General features: G+C 40.1%; 1 protein-coding gene across 4 annotated transcripts in view; it reads right to left on the reverse strand.

Annotated features, from left to right (window-relative positions):
• Positions 1-1,288: 1,288 nt before the first annotated feature.
• Positions 1,289-21,996, reverse strand: part of CTDSPL (CTD small phosphatase like) — a 113,537-nt gene continuing 92,829 nt past the window's right edge. For all 4 annotated transcript variants that reach the window (XM_006275854.4, XM_006275855.4, XM_019499400.2 and 1 more), the window contains 4 exons: positions 16,095-16,151; positions 9,784-9,876; positions 7,897-8,082; positions 1,289-5,948 (listed from right to left, as the gene is read on the reverse strand). In XM_006275854.4, coding sequence (XP_006275916.3) covers positions 5,823-5,948; positions 7,897-8,082; positions 9,784-9,876; positions 16,095-16,151 — 462 coding nt within the window. In that variant the 3' untranslated portion in view covers positions 1,289-5,822. The remainder of the gene's footprint in view (positions 5,949-7,896; positions 8,083-9,783; positions 9,877-16,094; positions 16,152-21,996) is intronic.

Raw genomic sequence — 21,996 nt, forward strand, 5'->3', positions numbered from 1 at the left:
GGTTAGATGATTCTTGATCTCAGTAGGTGCATCTACACATGCACTATAATGTGCTGTAGCCCATTTAATGGCACAATAAAGCATCATGTAAAAAAACCATGCTAATATGCTAAGGTGCAGTAAAAACAGGCTACAGCACATTAAGCGTCGCTAAAAAAAAAAAAGCATGTATTCTTGCTACTGCGCATTAGGGCAGTCTAAAGTGCATTAATTTATTACCTCACATTGGAAGTACTGAATTGCATGTTCATTAGGAAAAGCACATTAATGAACATGTAGATGCACCCACTGAGCAGTAACTTACTGTGCAGTAAGTCCAAATAGCATTAATTGTACATGTAGACGTGCCCAGTGAGAGGTTAGTTTGCACATGAAATGTAAAACATCTCTGCAGGGAAGTTAAACCAGTCTACATTGTTCCAGTTTGCCAAGAGCTGGAGGGGCTTCACCAGCAGGAAAAAGACCCTAGGTGTCAAGAAATGTAGGTTCTACTCCAGGGGCAGGCAATTATTTTGGGTGGAGGGCCGCTTACTGAGTTCTGGCAAGCCATCGAGGACCACATGCCAGGCAGCCAGGGGCAGATAAATATGAATTTTCTAAATTTTTTAGAGTCTCCGCAGGCCAGATAGAATGGCCCAGCGGGCTGCATCTGGCCCGCGGGCCACATTTTGCCCACCCCTGCTCTACTCTTAATGGCGAGGGCTGTGTGACCATGAACTAGCCACTTAACCTGCTCATGCCTAGTTTTCCCCCTTGTACTTGGTGAATCATTAATATGTAGCCTAGTAGCATGTGACGTTTTGCTACATAACCGTGTTAGCTAAATGACAAAGTCAACCATTCAGCCAAACAAAGTATGTAATTTAATCCAATCTTTCTTAAGCTACAGCAACACTTTTCAAAAACTGTTACTCAAGCAGTACCAGCGAGAGGCCTTCAAAAATAAGTCACAGCTTTAAGACTCAACAAATTACGGCATGATCTCATCCAAGAGATCTAAATAGCTGGAACATCTGCTGAAGTCGCCAGCAATTTATTTAGCAGAGTTCATCAGAAGTTCATCAGCTCTGTTTGTACAGGCAGGTGCCAGGGTGTTAAAAAAGGACTACTATACATGTGTTAAAAAGCGGGAGATGATGGTGAATGGTTCTCCTTCTGACTGGTAGAGTCACACAGAGAAGGAATAAAGTCCCTGTCAAATGAGGAGAATGATTTGAATTGAGCGGAAAAGTGGCAGCAGAGGAAAGGACAGGATTTTTCTCAGTGAAGTATTACATGCACAAGTGACTAAATTGTTAAAAAAATTTTATTTGTGACAGTAAAGAAACCATTCAATACCCGATTGACAACACTTCTCTCTCCTCAAAACACTCACACGGTATATGTAGTGTTTCTCAAGTATTGCTGGATTGTTCAATGCATTAAAGTGTAAACAGCTCCCATTCTTTTTTTTTTAAACAAGCAATATGTCCATTGCTTATTCCTTTGTTAATAAATTCCCAGTAGATTTTTTAACAAAACCCAGACAGCTGGAGTTTTACAAGAAAATATGAAGAGAAACCTGACAGCTCATTTTGCATAGTTAGCCCAAGCAATTCCCCTTCCCAAGCCTTACCTGCCCTGCTTTCCACACAAAGGCATACATCACAGCACCTTTGAAATCAGAGGCACAAACTTGTTTTTATTTTACAATAGGGCTGTGCGGTTCTGTGTTTTATTAGTAAAAAGAATCTGTAAAACAGGATCGTGTTTGTCAATTATATAGCTACAGACTTTTTACATTGAAATTTCAAAGCTGCAATGCCAGTACAAGCCAGTGTCATTTAGATATTTTATTGTCCCCAACCACTCTATTCAAAATCATGCTGTGGTAAAGTGATTGCACACACTGATAACCAAATTCTTCATGTGACGGGTTTCTTCCATGGATAACTTTGCTGTTTAAAAATATATATATGTATATATATATTAAAAGGGCAAAACGAGACAGGATCCCTCTCCACCCCGAAGCTACCTAAATGAACACAGCTACATTGTACATGTGTTAAAATCTTCCATCAAAAACCCTGCCATACCTCCTGATGGGTAACAAATTCTGCGCACAGCCCTAGTTTACAAATGGCAATTTAATTGTAACACTTCAATTGAATTTCAAGAATCTAAGGCATTCTGCCTTACAGCTTAATTTAAAAATACCTATACAGGCAAAAAACCTTTTTTTTAACCCAACATAGAAAGGACAACAGAACTTCAGGTCAGGCAGCATTTATTTAGCTGAAAAGAATGATCTGCTGGGAAAGCTTTTGCTGTTGTTCTTTAAAGTAGTCTTGTGATAATACCTGGGAATTATAATTGGAAACCAAGGTTTATAACAGCCCTGGTGACACATTAACTGCATCTATAAATATGGAAGAGCACTGGGAAATGATCTGATTTCCTTTTTTGATTTCCAAAATCTCATATTTAAAGTAAAACCAAATACCCGTATTGCAATTTGTACAAACATTCCACTCATTTTCTGGCTTTCTGCTTAGACTATATTGCTTTGTTAAAATCTAGGTGCTATAAATATATAGGATATAGAAATCAAAACAAGCTTATAAAAAGCCTGAAATTTTTAAGTGTGGCAAAATAAAGTGCCAAAAAGGTATATATATATATATATGATAGCTGCTCATGTATTTAAAAAAAAATTTCAAAAACTAAGGAAACCCAAAACTTGATCAGAGAAGACTCCTACTTTGTTGCCAGCAGGAATCATGGACTATCCCAAAACATCCTCTTTCTAGAGTGAAAGTCATCATGATTAGAAACTTGCAACAGAAACCATATACAAAATGCACTTAAAATATTAACACAGAGGAGATATATTTCTAAGTGTTATCCCTTATTTTGCATCTGAGTATTATTTTGTATGCTTTATTTATTGTAAATTTAAATGCTATTCTTCTGGAATTTTGTGGATTTCAAAAGCCCCAAACCGTATTTAAACTATACAGAAACACAAAGATAATAATCATACAGAATGTCATTAAAATGGTTCTTCCAGATGTTGAAACAGAAGTTCAGTTGTCCATTACATGTGGATTTCAAAACAATACAAGACACTTTAATATCAACATTCATTCACAGACATTAAGGCAACTGGTTCATGAAATCGCTGCTTTTATCAACATGAAATAACATGGTTTGTGTTATGTACAACAGATTACAACTGTCAAAATGGTAATGTCTCAAAGGGGTTATGCATTGTCTTAATTGGTAGTTAGAAGATTGTTTGGTCTAATGCTAGTGAAAAAAAAAATCTTTAATTTTTTTTTTTATCCATTCCTATCATACCTGCACAATAAAATACAACCTGAATACTTCCCTGCAGACTGTATTTGGAGCATGGAGACCATAAATACAGTTAAAAATACTGCTCAGAGAACAACTTTTTGGCGGTTTATGATTTCGTTACTCTGTATTCAAATACAAAATTAAAGAATCTTAGATCGAATGCAAAACTTAATGGACTAACCAGAATCCATACGTCCTTTTAAACAATCTAGATTTTTTTTTCTCTAAGTTGTCAGAACTTATCTTTTGTCCTGGCACAGAAATATACAGTACTAGGGTAATGTCAATAGAGAAAAAGAACAAAAAGGTGTTGCTGTACAGACTCACAAATGTCATGATACTGCTTTGAATTCCCTCCCTATCACACATGGCAAGTACTCAGTGCAGAGCTGCGCTGCAAGCAGACACGTCTCCTCTCAGTCATCCTGCACCTGTGATAATCTATCCCAAGCCTACGTAGGCTGGCCTACCCTTTTCTGGATGAATTTATTAAGCTGCTTAGTAAATGTTTTAGTCAAGGACTACAGTCCAGGTCAGTTTCTCGTAACTCCTACTGGCCATACCAGGAAAAAGGCAAATAGTATCGACCATTCTGCATTTGACAGTAGGCTATTAAAGCACCAACTATTCAGTTTAACTGTGATGCCTGCCAAATATGGCTATAATTTGTATGACTGAATATTTCTACTGGTGCAAAAATGGTTAGAAGATGACAGTGGAAAGGAAAAAAGGATCATGCTTTTTTGCCTCAAAGTACCTGAAAGGGTTAAAAAAGCATACATTTTACATTAGAAATGCAGGCTTCGTCTAATCCGAATGAATGGAACATGAGTGTGCTTAAAACACCACAAAAGGGTGACAGTCAAGTAGACCGAGAAAGGGGTATTTTTAGAATGTTAAAAACAATATCAAAGTCTAGCTTAACAGTTATTTGACTCCATTACCTAAGGAATATGTAAGAGTAAAATCCTGTGTGAATAACACCTCCAGCCCTTTCAGCAAGAGGATATTGTTCCCAATAGGCATATGGGATCCTCAGTAAGTTTTCTTGGTTTCAATGGGAAAAAAGTTGACATTCCTTACATTTTCATAGGAAAAAGAAAAAGGAAAAAAAAAAAAAAAAAAAGAGGAAAAAAATCTACTCTGAAAACTGATCATTGCTTTTTTATGACATATACTCACATATATCATAAAAGAACAAAAAAGGGATGTGAATGCAATACTTTTAAAATTTTAAATCCCTTGCAGGTCACCTTTATCAGAGCTATCTGCCATATCAGATACCCCAGGTTTAATACATGAGGATGGATAATAGGACCTGCTTTTCATTTATTGCCCAAGTTTGCAGCTTATAGCAAAACATTTTCATGGCACAGGCACAGCGGCAAAGAACAGTATAACAGCCGATGGTCAACTCCATTTGGTGAGTATACAGTAGCAGCAAGGAAAAAAAAAAAAAAATACTCTGAACAGCTCAATACAGATCCAGCTTACCCAAATGGGTTTTTGTAAGATAACAATTTTAGATTAATAAATAGATCTTTACCTTCCCTCCCGAGATAAAGGGTTTCTCATTGTGGTGATCAAAAGAGAGAGGCATGGCAGTTGTGCGTAAGCAGAGACAGTAGAACTTGGTCTGTCTAGAATAAAAGGTGCTTCAGATCTAATTTGCCACCATATTTTCCCCCAACCCCATTGATTCCCAACACATAACAACTGCAGATATGTTCAAACGGTGCCCAAAATGAGTAAAACCATGCCAACAAACATGTAACCAAAGTTACCCCCCTCACACAAGCTCCTAGACCTTCCAAGCATGACAAAATGTAATACAACTCAACTTCAACGTGGAGACAGGAACCCAGCATCTTGGTTTCAGCTTTTTTCCTTTGTTACCATATATTACAGTGCTCTATAATTTTTTTTCCTTTTTCCTTTTAAAGCATTTTAGACAATACAAGACTAAAAGATGTTTGGAAATACGCCTTATACAAAAATGATTTTTTTTTTTAAATCTTAAAATAACATTCAAAAAGGCACTTCATTCTGTAAGAAAAGAATTCAGAGTCAGGTCAACTGCTCTAAGCAGGGGGTAAAACTGTCTGCATAGTGGGAGGGGGAAGGGAGAGAAATTCGACTGCTGAAATACAAGCTTCTTTTTGGCATGTTTTAAGAAAAGCTGATCCAGTAAAATGTGTCCATTTATGAAATTCATTAAAAGAGTCCCATTTAAAATAGCTTCTTTTTTTTTTCTTTTTTTTTTTCCTAAAAAAAAGTAGTCTGAACACATGACCTTAGGAGTCAGGTTTCTGAAGGCTTAATAGCATCACTCATGATTGTCCTTCGTGTACAATGTAACAGGAAGATCAAGAGTAGCACTTCTGACAGGAGGGGCCTCCCCAGAGCTTACATTTGAAAGAGCTGTGAAAGATGGCTACGGCCTGTAGCAACTGCAACCTAGCAGCAGCAGTCAGAGTTAAGGGCTACCTGTTGCAAAGTTTGTGAAGCATACTGTAAACTTCTTCTTCTTTGCTTAGTCCTTCAAAGAAAGGAATAAGATCTAGCAGTTCTGTGTCTGTCATGTCATCAAACCAGGACTGCACAGGCACCTGAAATAACAAGCACAGCATGGGAGAGATTTCATTACATCAAGAATGCGTACACTGTCCACCTACTTCAAGATCCTACCATGCAACTCCTGTTAGTAGGTACCTGACTGCAGATAGCAGCTGCGGTAAGGAAGAAGTTGCTCGTAACTTGAATTCAAGTAGGTTGCCAGTTCAGACCCACATTGCTTCTAATGCACGCTCCATGCAAGCCTGGAACCCTATGGATAGCTAATGGTTATCGCTATGTGGATGATCTTTCCACATAAGGAGCATCCCAGGTAAAGTTGTGAGAGGCCTAATGCTACATAACCTCAATTCCTTGGGTCTCCTTGACATCTAAAACAGATTAAAGAGGTAGGGAAGGAAGGTATAGACCATGAACCTGCATAGATACACCACTTGGAAAACTCCAGCTACGGGTGAGTAGCTTTTCTTTTGCCTTAAAGTATTGTCAGTGAAGATTCCCATGTATGAGCAAGCAGCAACAAACCCCTACAAATAAGGACTAGACATCAGAGAATAGGGGCTACATTAATGCTTCTTAAATGCGTCAGTTCCATGTGCTTTTACAGTAGGAATAAACTGAGGCCATGCCATAGAAGTTGCACTGGATTTGTGCGTTGGTGTTTGATTAGACTAGTGTAAACAGTCCCTGCTATTTCTGCCCACAGCATTTTTCTAGTCAGGATTTAATTCACTTGAAAAGGCACCCAGCTTCCTCTGCTACAGTGGCTCTCACTCTTTTCAAGTCAGGGTACCCCTCCACCATTTTTTAATGTGACAGCACCCCCGGTTAAGAACCACAGTTGGTCCTGCCTCAACTTACCTTAATACTCACCTGGGAGATGCTGCTTCCAGGTAAGACTGCCTAATGCATCTGCCACACAGCCAGCCAAGGAAGGGCCATGGCATGTGTGCATATTCCTGCTGCATTAGGGCTCTCTGATAAGCCTAAAGCAGGACAGAGCTGGCTTGGGTGTAGCTCTTTCTGGTCCAGCCCCACCATGCTTCTCCTGGAAACACACACGGGACACTTCCACCCTTCTGTCCGTTTCAAGAGAAGTGCGGGGGTAAAGGACTGGGAACGGCTACAGTCTAAGCCAACTCTCTTGTCCTGGGACAGGAAACAGGAAAACCCTGTTTTAGGGTTTTCAGAGAGCCCCAAGGCAGCCTGTATGTGTGCCATAGGCCTTTTTACTTGGCTGCCCCCTTATTGTCAGTGCCTACGTTGTGGCATGGTTGAGGGGGTCCTGCGACACCCCAGTTAAACCCAACTGTTCTATTAGGTAGTAATTCCTTGGCTCTACATTTTGAAACATTAAACGGTCTGGAATACTTCTGAATCCTATCCATCAGCTTGAATTAGAGCTGAGACTCCCCATCATTTTGCTCATTGATAGTAACTTCAAACCATATTTGGTGCCTAACGGCTGAGTACCATATTTGGCACGCAACCGTTAGGTACCACCCAAACAGCTGAGGCACCTGGATATTAAGATCCTATTTTAGAAAACTGAGGTTAAGACAGGCGTGCCTTAAAGCCTTTTTTAAAAAAAGGCAACAAAACAGCCAGATGAGCTATTTCTACAGGAAGGCCATGTTCATGCTAACACTGTTTCTAAGGAAGAAGTATAAATCTTTGCTGCATTAAATTCAACAATTTACAATGAAATAAATACCTAATAACTGTGAAAGGAAGTGGCTGACAAGCAGAATGCACAAGCACCCCCAAAATGGGAACCTCTACTGATAATACCTAAAGGAACAGCTGGAGAAGCCCTCCCTCTCCCTCTGACCATATCTAGCAGTAGAGCCCACACGTCTACTTTAAGAAACTGAAGGCACCTGGCACTAGCTCACTGTAGATCACGAACATCAGTAATCTCCGAACATGGAGCCCTGAGCGAAAAGCCCGAAGAAATAAAGTTCATCTCTCAGAATTACTTACTGCATTTTCAGGATGGAAGATATAAGATGCAGGAGAATTATCTACTATAATAACTTTACTCAGCTCACGTCCCAGTCGACTCAGATCCTTCACATAATTTCCTCTGTGGAAAACACAGGATTCTCTGAAGAGTCTGGCCCTGAATACACCCCAGCGGTCCAGCAAGTCTGCTACTGGGTCTGCATACTTAAAAAAAGAAGTTTGAGAGCTGAAATAGTCTGTCCATAGATTTGGCAATATTTCCCAGAACTAAACAGAAGCACAGAAAAGGCAGGCTGGAAAGGGACTGTGAACTTCATCTAGATCAACTCCCTGCTCAAGTCAAGAAGGACAGAAAAGTAAAAGCACAATTATAACCACCTTTTCCTTCAACTAACTGGCAAACCCAGTGTTTATTAATGCCGGGGTGACAGGAGTACAGTACAGTTATTTTTCAGAAAGGAAATAACTGGCAGTGCAAAGCTTCCTATGCTTTACTGATTACATAAATACAGCTCACTGTGGAGTCCTTGCATTTCTCCTTAAACGCTTAATGTTACTGTGAAATGCATGAAAAAATAGTGAAGAGAAATCTACAGCACCAAACAGCAAGTTCAAAGTTGCTCCTAGCAACTCCAATTCCATGTGCCTATAAAGGTAAAGTGTTATGAAGGGGCAGGTGACTTAATCTAATTAATTTACCTTTATTCATTATGTGTGGTGCCGGAGGGCCAAACCAGAGCAGGTGAAAATACCATTAAGAAAAAGAGGCATATGCTGCATTCTGTTTTGGAAAACACCCAAAGGAAAAAAGGGGTAGCTCTACCACATACCTTGAAGATAATGAATGTAGTACAGCATATTAGGACATGAACTGGGGCTTGAGAAGTGATAGAAATGGCCAAAGGAAAAAGAAAGATGTAGGAAGGAAACCAGAGCATAGGCGCTTATATCCTTGGCAATTTTACTTCGCACTAGTCCTTTACAGTTTTGCTTCTGGAGTATAAGGTTAAGTGTTTTATGTGGACTTTCAATTGTGCAACAAAACTGACCTTTCTGTCAATGACTTTCCCCTACAGAAAAGTGCCAATGCCCAGAATTTGCAGAACTAGACTGGACACAACCCTGGTGACCATAAATCCAGCGCTGACAAGGATATAAACTAGATGCTCTATTAGGTCTTCTCTATCTCTATAGTCTATGGAAAGCCACAAGAAGACTAAAACATAACTTACTTTACTAAAAACAAAGATATTTAAGATTAAAAATAAGCTGATTTCATAGCAAAACCACCACCAGATATGCTCCACCAAAAACAATGCAGAATTTACATACTGAAGTCCGCTACAGAACTACCTCTGGTATAACTATGTCTACAAAAACTCAAAGGACACAAAATATGGACTTTCAGATACTACATCTGTCAAGCTGTGCAAAAAGGATTCAGTTTCTAAACCCAGAGTATAACCGCACATCCACAATTCAGAGGTGCTTTCTGTATTTTTGTACCCAAGTAATTTCTGAACTAAATCACCTGGTTACACAGTTGTTGTGTTAGATATGGTGTATTGTATTTCATGCCCGGCTTTAATACACTGCTTTATGTAGTACACTATTTGTTCTAATTGCCCACTATAACCATGGTAACTTGTAAGCCTTTCATATCGGCATCATGAGCAATACATGGAGGCTACATTATGAGACAAGCCCATATGTGATATTGTTACCATGGAAACAACTTACCCACACACTAGCAGACAAAGTACACACTGTCAGACAAAGAAGCAGAAAAGAAGGGGAAAAATTAAGATAGCACTAAGAAAGACAATTATCCATAGAAAACCCAAACAAAAGAATTTGCTAACCAGCATTAAAAATACTAAGGACAAAGAAAAGTCTATGACAAACCTTGGCTAGACTGGCTGTGAAGAGTACACATTCAAAGAGTTCTCCCATTCTCTGGAGAAACTCATCCACATGCGGTCGTTTCAATACATAAACCTGGAACGACAGTAACTGTTTAGGTCAAATGATGCTTTAAAAAACAGATGAGGAGTTAGCCTAACACTGGAAAGAAAAAGTAAATGTGACACAGGGTGCTCTGTTAAATAGATAAGGAAAAGATATTTGCTTTTATGTGCCTCGTAGCCCCCAGCTGATCATGCTGTTGCTAATAATGTGCATCCTCCTGCCGTGGTGTGTTCTGAAAATACCCCTTAAAGAGGAAGACCATCTATCTAAGTGCTGAGGATTTACAACTTCTTGAGTGATAGGACTGACTCTTTAGTTGTTTATTTCTTTAATTTCTTGAGCAATTTTGGAGGTAAGCAAACATCCAACGTTTTCTGCTGTTAGCACTCTTTGCTTGTCTGTGTCGGATGCTGCTTTCCCCTCCTGCTCCGCAAATATGTATTTTTTTATGTATCCACAGGATTACTGTCTCTGTTGCATTTTGCTAGCTTTCTAAAGCTGCAAGTAAAATAGAAATGTTTACCTGCTGAATGGAGAAATGTATTTCCAATATATACTATGAGCTTTGCTGTACCACCACTTTGAATGGCTAGTAAAAATTGCTTTTAAAAGCCACAAACTAAAGACATAACCCATTCTGTTAGGGCTTTATCATAAATGCAGTAAATATTCTGAGTTTTGCTCCTTTCAGGCAGCTGCAGCTCCAAGAAGGAGCCCTTGCCTATCAGCACAAAGAACAGTACCAGTAGCTTGGCTGCTCACTGCCAACACTAAGAATAATTAGATTATTATTTGTCAAGCAAAAAACACTGTGCTTTGTGTTCATACAAGATCCCAAGACAGACAGTCCCTGTCCAGGAAGTTTACAATTTGATGAAGATGATAATAAAAAATTGGGAAGCCAAGGGGAGAGTGAAATATGTATATATTTTAAATCATGTCATCTGTCTTGTTTGCTACTGAGAGACTGAAATTGTTTGAAAGAACTTGATTAGCCATATTATATCTTCCTAGTGTAGCCAATAATCTACAATGCTAAAATTTGCTTAAATGCAAAAAAGTCTGGTAAATAATTAAAGGACTTTCTTCTTTAAAAAGCAAAGCATCATACACAAGTCAACTTAATTAATGTTTCTGTTTTGTGTACAAGGAAGTTACACTGCTTAACTTATGTTCTTGATTAGATTAAAAGTAATACCAAAAAGCAAAAGAAGTTTAGGGATCCCATTAAGCACTGAAGGAGAAATACTGCAGAAATACTCTGCAGTGTAATAAAACCCTTCAGCAAAAGAAGATAAAGGACGTAATAAGGACTTGAACACTGCCTAGGAGTTGTTTGATAAAAACCCAAGTGTTTTGATGCAAATGCTAATTACTCTTCACTTCACTTTGAGCCCCTTGTCACCTGGGCACACTCATTTGAGATATTCAAACATGGAATCTGAGGACAAATTTCTCTCTCAGCTTTAATTCTGATTCCCCACTTTTGTAATGATTTGAGTAGTCAATTAGGTAAGTATGTGACACGAGTGGAATTCAGTTTACAGACAATTCTTTAGAAGCCAATGCATGTAAATGCTATTTGTTTTCTTTCCAGGTAGCTGTAGGGATGTTTTGCAGATGTTGCCAGAAGTGCAGAACTGCTTGCTCTCTTTTCTAAAGTCACAATCTAGTTTCTCTCCCACATTTATATTCACAGACACCCAGAACGATGTAAAAGAATTCCTTAACCAATATACTGAAATCACCTAACGACAGGTTCTAGGTGTTATTAGTTTTCTTCCTTTCCAAGAAAAGTCAGTGCATTCAGTTGCACTAAACCAAAATGCATTAAAAGAGAGAGACATATATATGTTTAAAAAGCATTTCCCTTGCACTATAATTATAAAATCCAAACCAAGAATTTAAATGATTGGCACTTGCAATAAAAACATATTTGTCCCCATGCCAGGGGAGCCTGGCCCCACTTACAGACTTGCTTACAAAGGGGGACTGAAAAACAAATAATTTTTTTTATTTTAAATCCTTGCCTGGTGTCCTGTGGCAACATGGCTGCTAGCAGGTAGTCAATATGAACTGGACTATGCAGTGCCTCTAAAGTGGAGCAGCCTCCATCTAATGACGATGGTGGGCTAGGTCTTTTGGTCTATCAGTGGCACTCTCATGCATTCCTAATTCAATTCCCTTCTGTCTTCCCTTTTTCATGCCAACTGGGCACTGGCCAACAACTTTTCTCTTTTTCGTTACTTAAATGCCTTGTGTGTGCACAAGTTCCTAGTATATGCTACAGGACCATTTCCAAATTCTGGATAAGGCCCCACCATTTCCTGCTGGCATATAGGAAAAAAAAAATCTCTTCTTCCTAACAGCATATCAGCATTTACCAAGACAAAGTTCCTTAGTGCTTCGGGTGTGGATTCTCTCTAGAGAAGGTTTTTGAGAAGTCACTTTCAGGTTTTGGTAGCAACCGCAAGTGTACTGGTATCCTGGACTACAAAATCCCTTGGTCTCCTTTACACAAAACCTTTCTCCAATTACAGAGCAGCTCTTTTCTTCTCTGCCTCCTCACATTCTCACTTAGCATATTCTTTTCTTTGCTTCAATAGCTACTGGACTTGAATCTCAATGCTGCATGGTTATTTGTGGCTTGGCTTTTTCTCTGTTGTATGATGTCTTCAAGTCTCTAGACTAACTGGCTCCTGGCTCTTCGCTGAGATTTATATACTGTTTTCAAGGCATAAAAAGACTCATTTCTTCTACATCTGTACTCTTCAGGATGTAGTGGCTTGTTAATTACCTCTCTATTCTGGTAAAAATTTAAAGGAATACAGTCAATTTTTATTAACCATATCTCAGTAACTAACATTTAAAGGAGTTTTAGTTAAGTACTTCTTTAAAACTTACTAAGTTTAACTACTTCAACTATATTAAATGTATTTTAGAGATTTATAGATAAAGCTTCCCATATACTGTGAAGCACTGTCACCTTTGAAGAGTACAATATTTGTAAGCAGAAATACAAACTTTATTTCAATAAAATACAATTGTGTACACACTTAAAAAAAAAATCATTTTGGAACCTCACAATCTTCATGCAAGAGAGTAGTCTGACCGAGACAACCTGAACTACTAAATCTTCCATTTCACAGGGTGGGTCCTTCCTACTGATAGGAAACGGAAAAATACTGCAAATTCTTGAATCTTCACGTGTCTGGTCCTCTTTGTTGTGGCTGTCTCCCAGTGCAAGTAATCAAGAATAGGCCAACTGCAATGCATACAGCCTATCCTGGATTACTTGAACCAGGTAACAGCCTTTTCCAGGAGAACTGAGGAATACTGTCCTTCGTGGAAAGAAAGATTACATTTAACATTGTTCTGCATAAAAAGGTCACACACAATATCCCAAACAAGCATAGTAAACATATGTTTCCATCAGCTTAAAAACGCAAAACATTTTTTTCTGTATTGACATATTATTCAAGCAATAAAAAGCTACAGTTTTTGTTCATGTCAGTGCCTGGCATCTTAGATTCACATAATAATAAGGGAAAAAAACCCAGTTCCAAACTGTGCTAAATAAAGCTATTTCTAACTGCTGTATCTACTCCAACTGTTCCAGTATAAGACAAAGTTATGTAACCACCCTAATAAAGGAGCACTGTATACAAAGGAATTTCTGGGTATAATGGGGTGCTATGCAACTGCCAGGATAGCAAGTTACCAAAATCATTATATGGTAAAAAAACAGAGAACCCTCCATTAGTGTGAAGGCTTCAAACTGCTGGAACCACATTTTAAAAAAAGCAACCTATCTTTTCTAAGCCCATCAAAATACTCACGATTTTTCCTGGGTGCTAGAATTAAATATTAATTTTTAATGAACAGGCTCTTGACTGATTAACATGAAAAAAGGTGTTATGTAATGATGCCAAAATTATGCATTAATTTTACACATTGCTATGTCTCATCTCAGTATGCCATTTTCATTTATAAAAACACCCACGTTTATAAAGCCTTCATGAATTACAACATCTTTTTCATTGATCTTGCAGAGATTTATGAGAAATAATTTGGTAAGGCACAGGAAATTAAGTTCATCCCTTTTTTTTTTTTCTTTTTACTTTTATAGAGCCAGAAAGAGAGACCTGAGAAAGGGACTGTGCTATTATCTGACCGATACAGCATCTGTTTATATTGGACGTGCTCTCTTAGGTATTTGTGCTACAATTTACTCCAGCAAGAGAAAGGCTAATTTAGCTTTTCAGTGTCACCTGAAGATTGTAATTTAAAAAAAACAATAGTTTAATAGATCATGTGTGCATTATACATTGCTGTGTATTTACGAGAAGCAATTTGAGGCTTCTTGTAGACAAAACCATGCTAATATATTTTGTTGACAGAAAGAAAAACCAATAAAAAGTTGTTTCCAAACAGGCAGTTTAGAAAATAACAGAGCAGCAAAACTTGTACACTCTGCTTGTCTTCTAAGGGAACCTATTTAAGGTGAAAATCAGGTCTGGTAATACTGCTCTGAATAACCTCTGCTCTGAAAAGGTGCTATTACTTTCATACAAAGTGGATTATGACTTTAACTACTGTCAGGATAGTTTCATAACATGTTAGTGCTTGTCTAATATCCTATATTAAATAAATAGACTTTCCAGTGAAGATTGCTTAATCTTTGTTTTCTTTCTTGTAGACTTTAGTCAGAATACAGGGATTGCAGATTCTGACAGATAATAACTGTTGTTAAATCAGTTTATACTCCGCTCTACCAAATGAGAAGTAGCTTGTGATGAGGCAGAAGATCATAATAGCCCTGTCCACTCAGAGAGCAAGAGACCTTTGGGACACAGCTATCTACTTAGAAAGATGTGTGACATGTAGTACAATTAGGTCTTGATCCAGATGTTATCATAATCCAGTGTAATTTAGTATAATGGAGCAAGTTTGTGTGTTAGGTGTCATGTTTAAGACTGGTTGGGGAAGAAACTTTTAGGTATTAACTAACAGGAGATATTTTAATCAGCATGCAAGCTCAATACCTTAAAAAATTAAGATATAAAAAGTCCAGTAAGAAGCGGGGGCAAGTTTAAGTATAAAAATGCAATGTTAAAATCTGGGGAAGAAACCTTTAAGCATTATGTTAATTTGGGCCAAGATTTTTAGAAGTGACACACAGTTGAATGCATCAAAACTTCAAAGAACAATATGAGATGCCTTTCAATGGTTTTGATTTTCACAGAACAGATGGTCAACACCTCCTGAAAGGCAGGTTCATGTATGGTTTCTGAAAGGAAGAGCTTAAAATTCGAGGTAGGCCAAAAAAAAAAAAAAAAAATCATCACATGACTTTTGAAAATCTTTTTCATATTGTCCCAAGCCTGCTGGGTACTTAGAGGACTACAAGGAACCCTGACATGCAAAACTTAAATGTAGACGTGCACTGGGGTGAGGGCCATCCGGATTTCTAGTTCTATTTTTCCTGCTGATTCACGTTTTTACAAACAAAAAAAATTCAATTTTTCAATGTTCATCATCTGACTCTGTCAGTCTCTGCCCTTAAGGAATGAAGAACACTGTAAAGAAATAGGTATATCACCTTACACTGACACCACTTGAAATGTATCATTACCTCATTTAATTTTTGAAGAAGCTCAACCTCCATGAGAAAAGATTTCAAAGTTTGGGACAGGAGATTTTCTAGAAGTGCTGAAGCACCTAAAGGCAGACTAGTAGTTGATTAGAAACCCTGCATCAGGTGAAGTCTGGATGCTTTTCAGGACGATATGCTCTACACACACAGGGCACATTTACACGTGGCCGTACGGCACCTTAGTTACTGCGCCATCCTTTAGTACTTCCAGAAGTAAGTACTAAAGGATGGTGCAGTAACAGCCTGTACTGCACTGTGCTGATCACACACAGTTATTTTTGGCTGCTACATCACTGTACCAACGCACTATAATGAGAGAGCGCCTTGCTACAGTGACACAGCCATGGCGTCATGGTTTTTGCTAACAGACGCTATGGCGCCTTAGCATCTTGTGTAGATGTGCCTACAAAATTATTATTATTTTACTTATTATTTCACTTAGGAGGAAGTTATTTAGTTCAACACAGAAACAACTGAGAGAAAGATAATAGCCTGCGATGTATACGAAGCAAGACTAGAAGATCTAATGGTCCCTTCTGGCCTTACATTTTTTCATAAAGTCAGAGTTCAACAGCATAACCGCGATGATTACCTGATGTATGGTTCCATCAATTTCAACAGGGACAATGAAATCCGCGTTGTTAATTGGCTAGAAAGAGAGAGACAGGGAAGTCAGTCCAAGGTTTCAAACAACCAGCTTAGCTAGCATTAGAGAAGGACGTTTCTAAGGCATAAGAGAGAGATCGCGGTAACTGGAGTTCTTCAGGATCTCTCTTCTGCTGGTGGATCCCACTCTAGATGTATGCACCCCATGCAGGCATGTCTGGAATCTTTTACCCAAGAGCAGCTGTGGGAGGCTGTACTTTTGTCCTGTATGCCTCTGGATCCCAGACCTCACCCCTTAACCTAAAGAGGACAGCAGCCCCAACATTGCTATTCAGGTTGGGGTTTTTTTTAACCCAGTGCTCACATCCAGAGAGAGGATTCCACGACACTGAGAAAAGCGGGTGGATCATGAAATTTGCATGGGAAGAGGCACCTCAAGCAGCTGCAGTTACTCTAAAGCAGGGGTTGCCAATTTTTTGCCCCTGTAGGTAGAAAATTGTGACCCAGGCCCCTGCTGCAGGCTGCAAAGCTCTGCCCACAGCTCAAGCCACCTGTACTTACTCTCACTGCAGGCACCCCATTCTCCTTCAGTAAGGGTAACTACAGGTATAAGCGAGCAGTAGAGAGAGCTGTGGAGGAAGATGCTGCAGAAGGGATGGGCAGCACGATGGAGCTGTGTGCCACCTGACCCTCCCATGCTGCCTCAGCCCAGGTTGGACTTTCCTGGGCTGGATACAAACCTTTTTGCATGTTGGATGTGACTCCTCCTCTGAAGTGCTCTTTTTCAAGCACTGGTCCACACATATTTCACTCTAAGCAAGTGGCTAGTAGTTAACTCTGAACATGGACCAACCTAAAATCTATAGCCCTTTAAACAACTTTAAAGTGCTATAAAAATGGAGTAGGATGATGAGACAGTGCTATAGTGCTACAAACCATCAGAAATGACCCTGGATGAAACGGGAAAACTCTGCGGCATTTCACAGTGACCCTGTAAACTGGGTGGCAGTTGTCTGTCCTTCTGGTATTGAAGCACTGAAGATTAAAAATCCTTCAAAAAAGGGAAGATTTTTGAAACTCTTATATGTATATCTGTCCATACCCTCTGAAGAAAGGGTGTCAAACCTGTCTAGCCCCAAGGGTTAGATGGGTGGTGTGGGGCTAGATGTCTGAGCACTGCATGCAACATAAGTCCTGGACCTGCTCGAGTAGGCACCGCACGTGGTGCAGTTTAACTGGAGAGGTTACCGTGTGTGGTCTGGCTGCCACTCCAACGAGACTGTGCTGTGTACAGTGCAAGAATGACAATGAAGAGTCCAATGACTTGGGGAAAAAAAAAAAAAATCATAGGTAAGTGGATAAATTGGTCTGAATGAAACTCTGAAACAAAATTTGGCAGGTTTCAGCATAACTCCAGCTTTATGGAAATTATATTAAGAGGTGCAGACATGAAAGCCTGCGACTCACCCTAAACAAACAAAGCAATGGCTGTTTAAAAACTCTGTCTTTATAGAAAGATGACATGCAGGATGTGATAGTTTCAAAGGAGGGTCCAATTCAAGACTTTAAACCACATTCATGTCCCAGGAAGAGAAAGGATCCCGATCTGGGGGAACAAATAAGAGGCACTCTAAAAACCAGGAATCTGGATGGTGATGGGGACCCTTCCCCCCAAATAATCAGAGTGAGATATGAAAAGAGTCGCCAACTAGTTTTAAGAAAAGAGAAACCAAAAGAAAAGAAGAGAGCCTGATGACCGAAATATTTCAAGGAAACTGTCCTAATTTGAGACAAAAAGGGCGCGTTTTCACTTTTTGCAGTTGTATATGCCTCTGCATGTGTGCTTTGGTGTGGGGCAAAATGCCCCACTTGGGGAAACTACCGTTTCTCCACTCCTCCCGGTTCCCAGCAGACTGGATGAGCTGGGGCAGAACTAGAGGAGGGGAGCCAGAGCATCTCCCAGGAGGACAAGGCTTTGTAAGGATGCTTCTGTGTCATGCATTACACCTTTTTTGCGGCAGTTTTTGTTTTGCTACCAGGCTTTTTAGATTTGAAAATTTGCTACTAGGAACATGTTTTAACATGCCAGGGAGGTGGTTTGTGGCACCACAAAGTTTGTGGTGCACAAACTGCACACGCCTGCATGTCTGGGTCTGGCCAAAGGGTCCTCTTGCTGGATACATCTCTGGTTAGACTATTAAAAAATGCTCCCATTCAGGTTTTGTAGGAGCTATGCTGATATGAAGACTTCCTGAACAGTTGAAGAACAGCTCCTCAAATGAAATCAATTAGCTAGAGTCTACTAACAGTTTCTGGGTGTTAAGTGCAACACTCAGTCCTGGAAAATGTGTCACAGGTTCAGAAGCAAAGTGGACAGACAATGTATTTCTCAATCAGAAAATGAACCTAACCAGGTGCTATTAAAAATAGTGCTTAGGCATTTCTACAAGTTAATTAATTTGCTGTAATTATGGCGCATTGAAATTTTGTACCTGTGGGCAGTTTTACACCTACTCTGGGGGTGGAGTGGTGCCTTAATTAGAGCAGCTCCGAGAGCCACTCTAATTAACGTGCCTCCTGCATCTCCTGTATCAGTGCTCCCATGCTTAAAAATGGTGTCTCATTGAACGAGCTTTGGTTCAAGTGCCCCCACCACCATTTTTAAGCACAGGATGCTGATGGCACATGGCAATTGCTACATGCCAGCAGACTTGATTGAGTCTGCTCCAATGAACTGGAATTCTAGCACTTTGGAGCAGCCTCTGCACTCGTGTATAGGCGGCCTAAAATAATAGGTACTAACTTAATGCACCATATGTGCTGCTACTGCGCATTAGTATAGATGAATGCTTTTTATGCAACTCTTAATGCGCATTAGACTAATTCTCCTGAGCATTATCATGGTTTTTGCCAGATGTGCTAATACACAGTAGAATTAGTCTAATGTTCATTAAGCATCTTGTATAGACGCACCCATTGAGTTGTATTCATATGAATTTTCCTGAGTATTCTGCAAATGAAGAACTGAGGAAAGGAACACACTGGGTTTTGATCCCATTGAATCAGAAATGCCTGACAGATATCAGATGCATTCTTTTCTGAAAGCAAAATATAGGAAATTCTTGGCATCTGTGCCAAAAAGATCCCTTCCATCCAAATACTGGAAATATAGTTGAGCCCTAACACTGATTTGTAAGAGATGGAGGGTTTCCTATACAAGTGGCTTGCTAAACTGTGCTAAATTCTTGCCAGAGTAAAAGCCAACAAGTTGATATGACAGTGATGCCCCATCACACACAGAATATTTTTGTGGAATAAGAGAAAAATCTTCCAACTCTTCCATATTTTACTTAACATATTGCCATTGTATTTTCCATTCAGGCTTGCATTGCAGTATTCTGGGGTGTGGGCCAGATTACACTAAAAACTAGACAAGTGGCTCTCAACTCCAACACACACTTTCATACACATTTAATTTTCAGGGTACCTCAGACTGTGGATCTCAAGTTTCCCTGGATGAACACATTATGCTTGTTCAGATATTTATTACAATCTGGTGGGAGAAAACTGAGGATACCAAATTTCCTGATAACTGAAGGGCAATGGAGAATCTGTCCACCAACGAAGAGAAGCCTCCTTGGAGGAACCTCTCTTATGTGCGTCTAATGCATCTGCTTGGATGATAAACTGAACTTAACCATCTCCTGAAAGGGGCAGAAGAGAAGTATCCTATAGAGAGTCATAAAGACATGCTTGCAGGATGCAATAAGCTGAAGGTAAATGTTCACTGAGGTCTTTTTTTGGGACTGGACTGACTGAAATGAGTTATTTCAGAAAAAAATCTGCACTGAAACAGTAATGCCCTAGCCAAAGCAGAATTCAGATGTCCTCCTATATAGTCCACAGGCTGAAAGGGGGCAAGATGGCTTTGTTCCTGCCTGTCTTAAGGCCCAGGATGACAAAGAACTCCGTAAGTTCCCAAACTTGTCCTCAGCATGACCCCATTTATGCAACATGGCCGCTCTCCCCGTGACCCCATCCGCTGATGTTGTGACCCCATTTGGGGTTGCAACCCACAGTTTGGGAACTGCTAAATTAACCTATGGTGACAAGGCATCAGATGTCCAAAATGGGATCCCACTTCTCTCTCTCTCTCTTTTTTTTTTTTTCAAATGAGAAAATAATGAGACCAGAACTCTTGGCCACTGAAGTCTGGATACACCACCTTCATTGGACTTCTCCTAATTCTAGTGGCGAGTGACTGGAATTGACAGGAACTGGACTGACCAAATCAGCAAAATAACCTTCATAATTCACTGGTCAGAGATAACTGCAGCCCCTGGTACTGCAAAATGGAGAAGATCTTAGATGTTGCTGTGGCTGGAGCAAGGGGTTTGACAAAATTCGCCTGCAGATTCTAGGCTACTTGCCTTTCCTGGCAAGGTCATATGACCCCAAGTGAAAAATGAACATTTTATTATCCTTGAAGATCTTAGTGGTGCTCAGGAGAAGGAATACCATATACTAGCATCTTTTCAAAGTATCAAAGGAACTCTCTCTTTGAAATAGTCAAAATTTTAGGTAAGGATCAAAGAGATCTTCTGGACTGGTACCAGAGACGTGGAAACTCATGGAAAGTGAAGAGTCTAGCAGAGAAGTCCGGTTCTGAAGCAATAGCCATGTCTGCAGAACTTCAAAAGTAGACTACCAAACTTCAAGGGATGGCACTGATACAGTTGGTAAAGATCTTGTTCGCCCTGAAGCAGAGAACTTGGTAGTACCTGGCTGTTCACTAAAAGTGCTGTACCACAGACATTGTAGTCTACGGCCACGTGTAGACCAATGATTTATAGTCTTTGGGGTGGGTTAAAATGCTTTTGCACTGCTTTAATGGTGTTGGTGTTTGCCCGTGTCAGCGGTGTATTGCACAGCAATTCCAGCCACTGTAGCAGATTCTGCAGTGTAACGTGCCTTAAATGACTTGTGACGCAGGAATCTAAGATTAAACTCTTCCAAGGAGTTTAATTTGCTGCCCTACAGCCACAGAGCAAAGCAAGGGGCTCCGTGCAGCTCAGGGGCTCTGCAGGAAGCCCTGCAGGCAGCCTGGCAGCAGTCTGGGAAAGCACGCTCTGCCCAAGAAAAAATAAAAATAAAAAAAAGCGGTGAGCCTGATTTTTCCTCCCCTCCTTGGAGCCTGCCTGCCTCAGCTGTGTGGGGGCCTGGTACTTCCCTCCATAGCGGCGGTGCCCCCCGGGACCACCTGAGCTGGGTGCCACCTGCAGGGGGAGGGGTCCACCGCTGTCACAGAGGGAAGCACCAGCCCCACCCCCACAGCCCAGGGACCACTCCACCTGCTGGCAGCCCACCCTCCCCTCCCCGCTGCCAGAGAGGCAGGTAAGTTCAGATGTGTGCAAGACACGGGGGTTTAAAGGGCCTTAAATTGAAGTGGTGTTTTCAAAAACCCACCACTTCAATTTAGGGCCCCCGTTTCATCTACACACACCCTACAGCACCAAAACCTAATGAATCAGTCGCTACTGAATCAGACCTACCTACTGAAGACTGCTTGTGCAGTACTGAGATTTGAAACGGGCTCAAAGTTGGCATAGATGCAGGATGCCAGCATGGCCTAGAAGAAACTGGCGTCAGAATGTCAGACTTATGCAATTCAGACTTTTTTGGTCATTTACTAAATATGTTGACTGATGCCAAGCAGCTTTTCCAAGCCTCTCTGCCTTTCCCTTTGTGGAGGCAGTCCACCTGACCCACACAAAGCAGAAAAGAAGGGAAGGTTCTATCTGTTTTTGATCAGCAAGAGGTCTCAGAGAGGACCTGTTAGTATTGAAACCAAAAACACAATAAAACACCGGCTTCAATAGACTGAGTTT

Source organism: Alligator mississippiensis, chromosome 5, assembly GCF_030867095.1.
Source record: "Alligator mississippiensis isolate rAllMis1 chromosome 5, rAllMis1, whole genome shotgun sequence".
NCBI lineage: Eukaryota > Metazoa > Chordata > Crocodylia > Alligatoridae > Alligator > Alligator mississippiensis.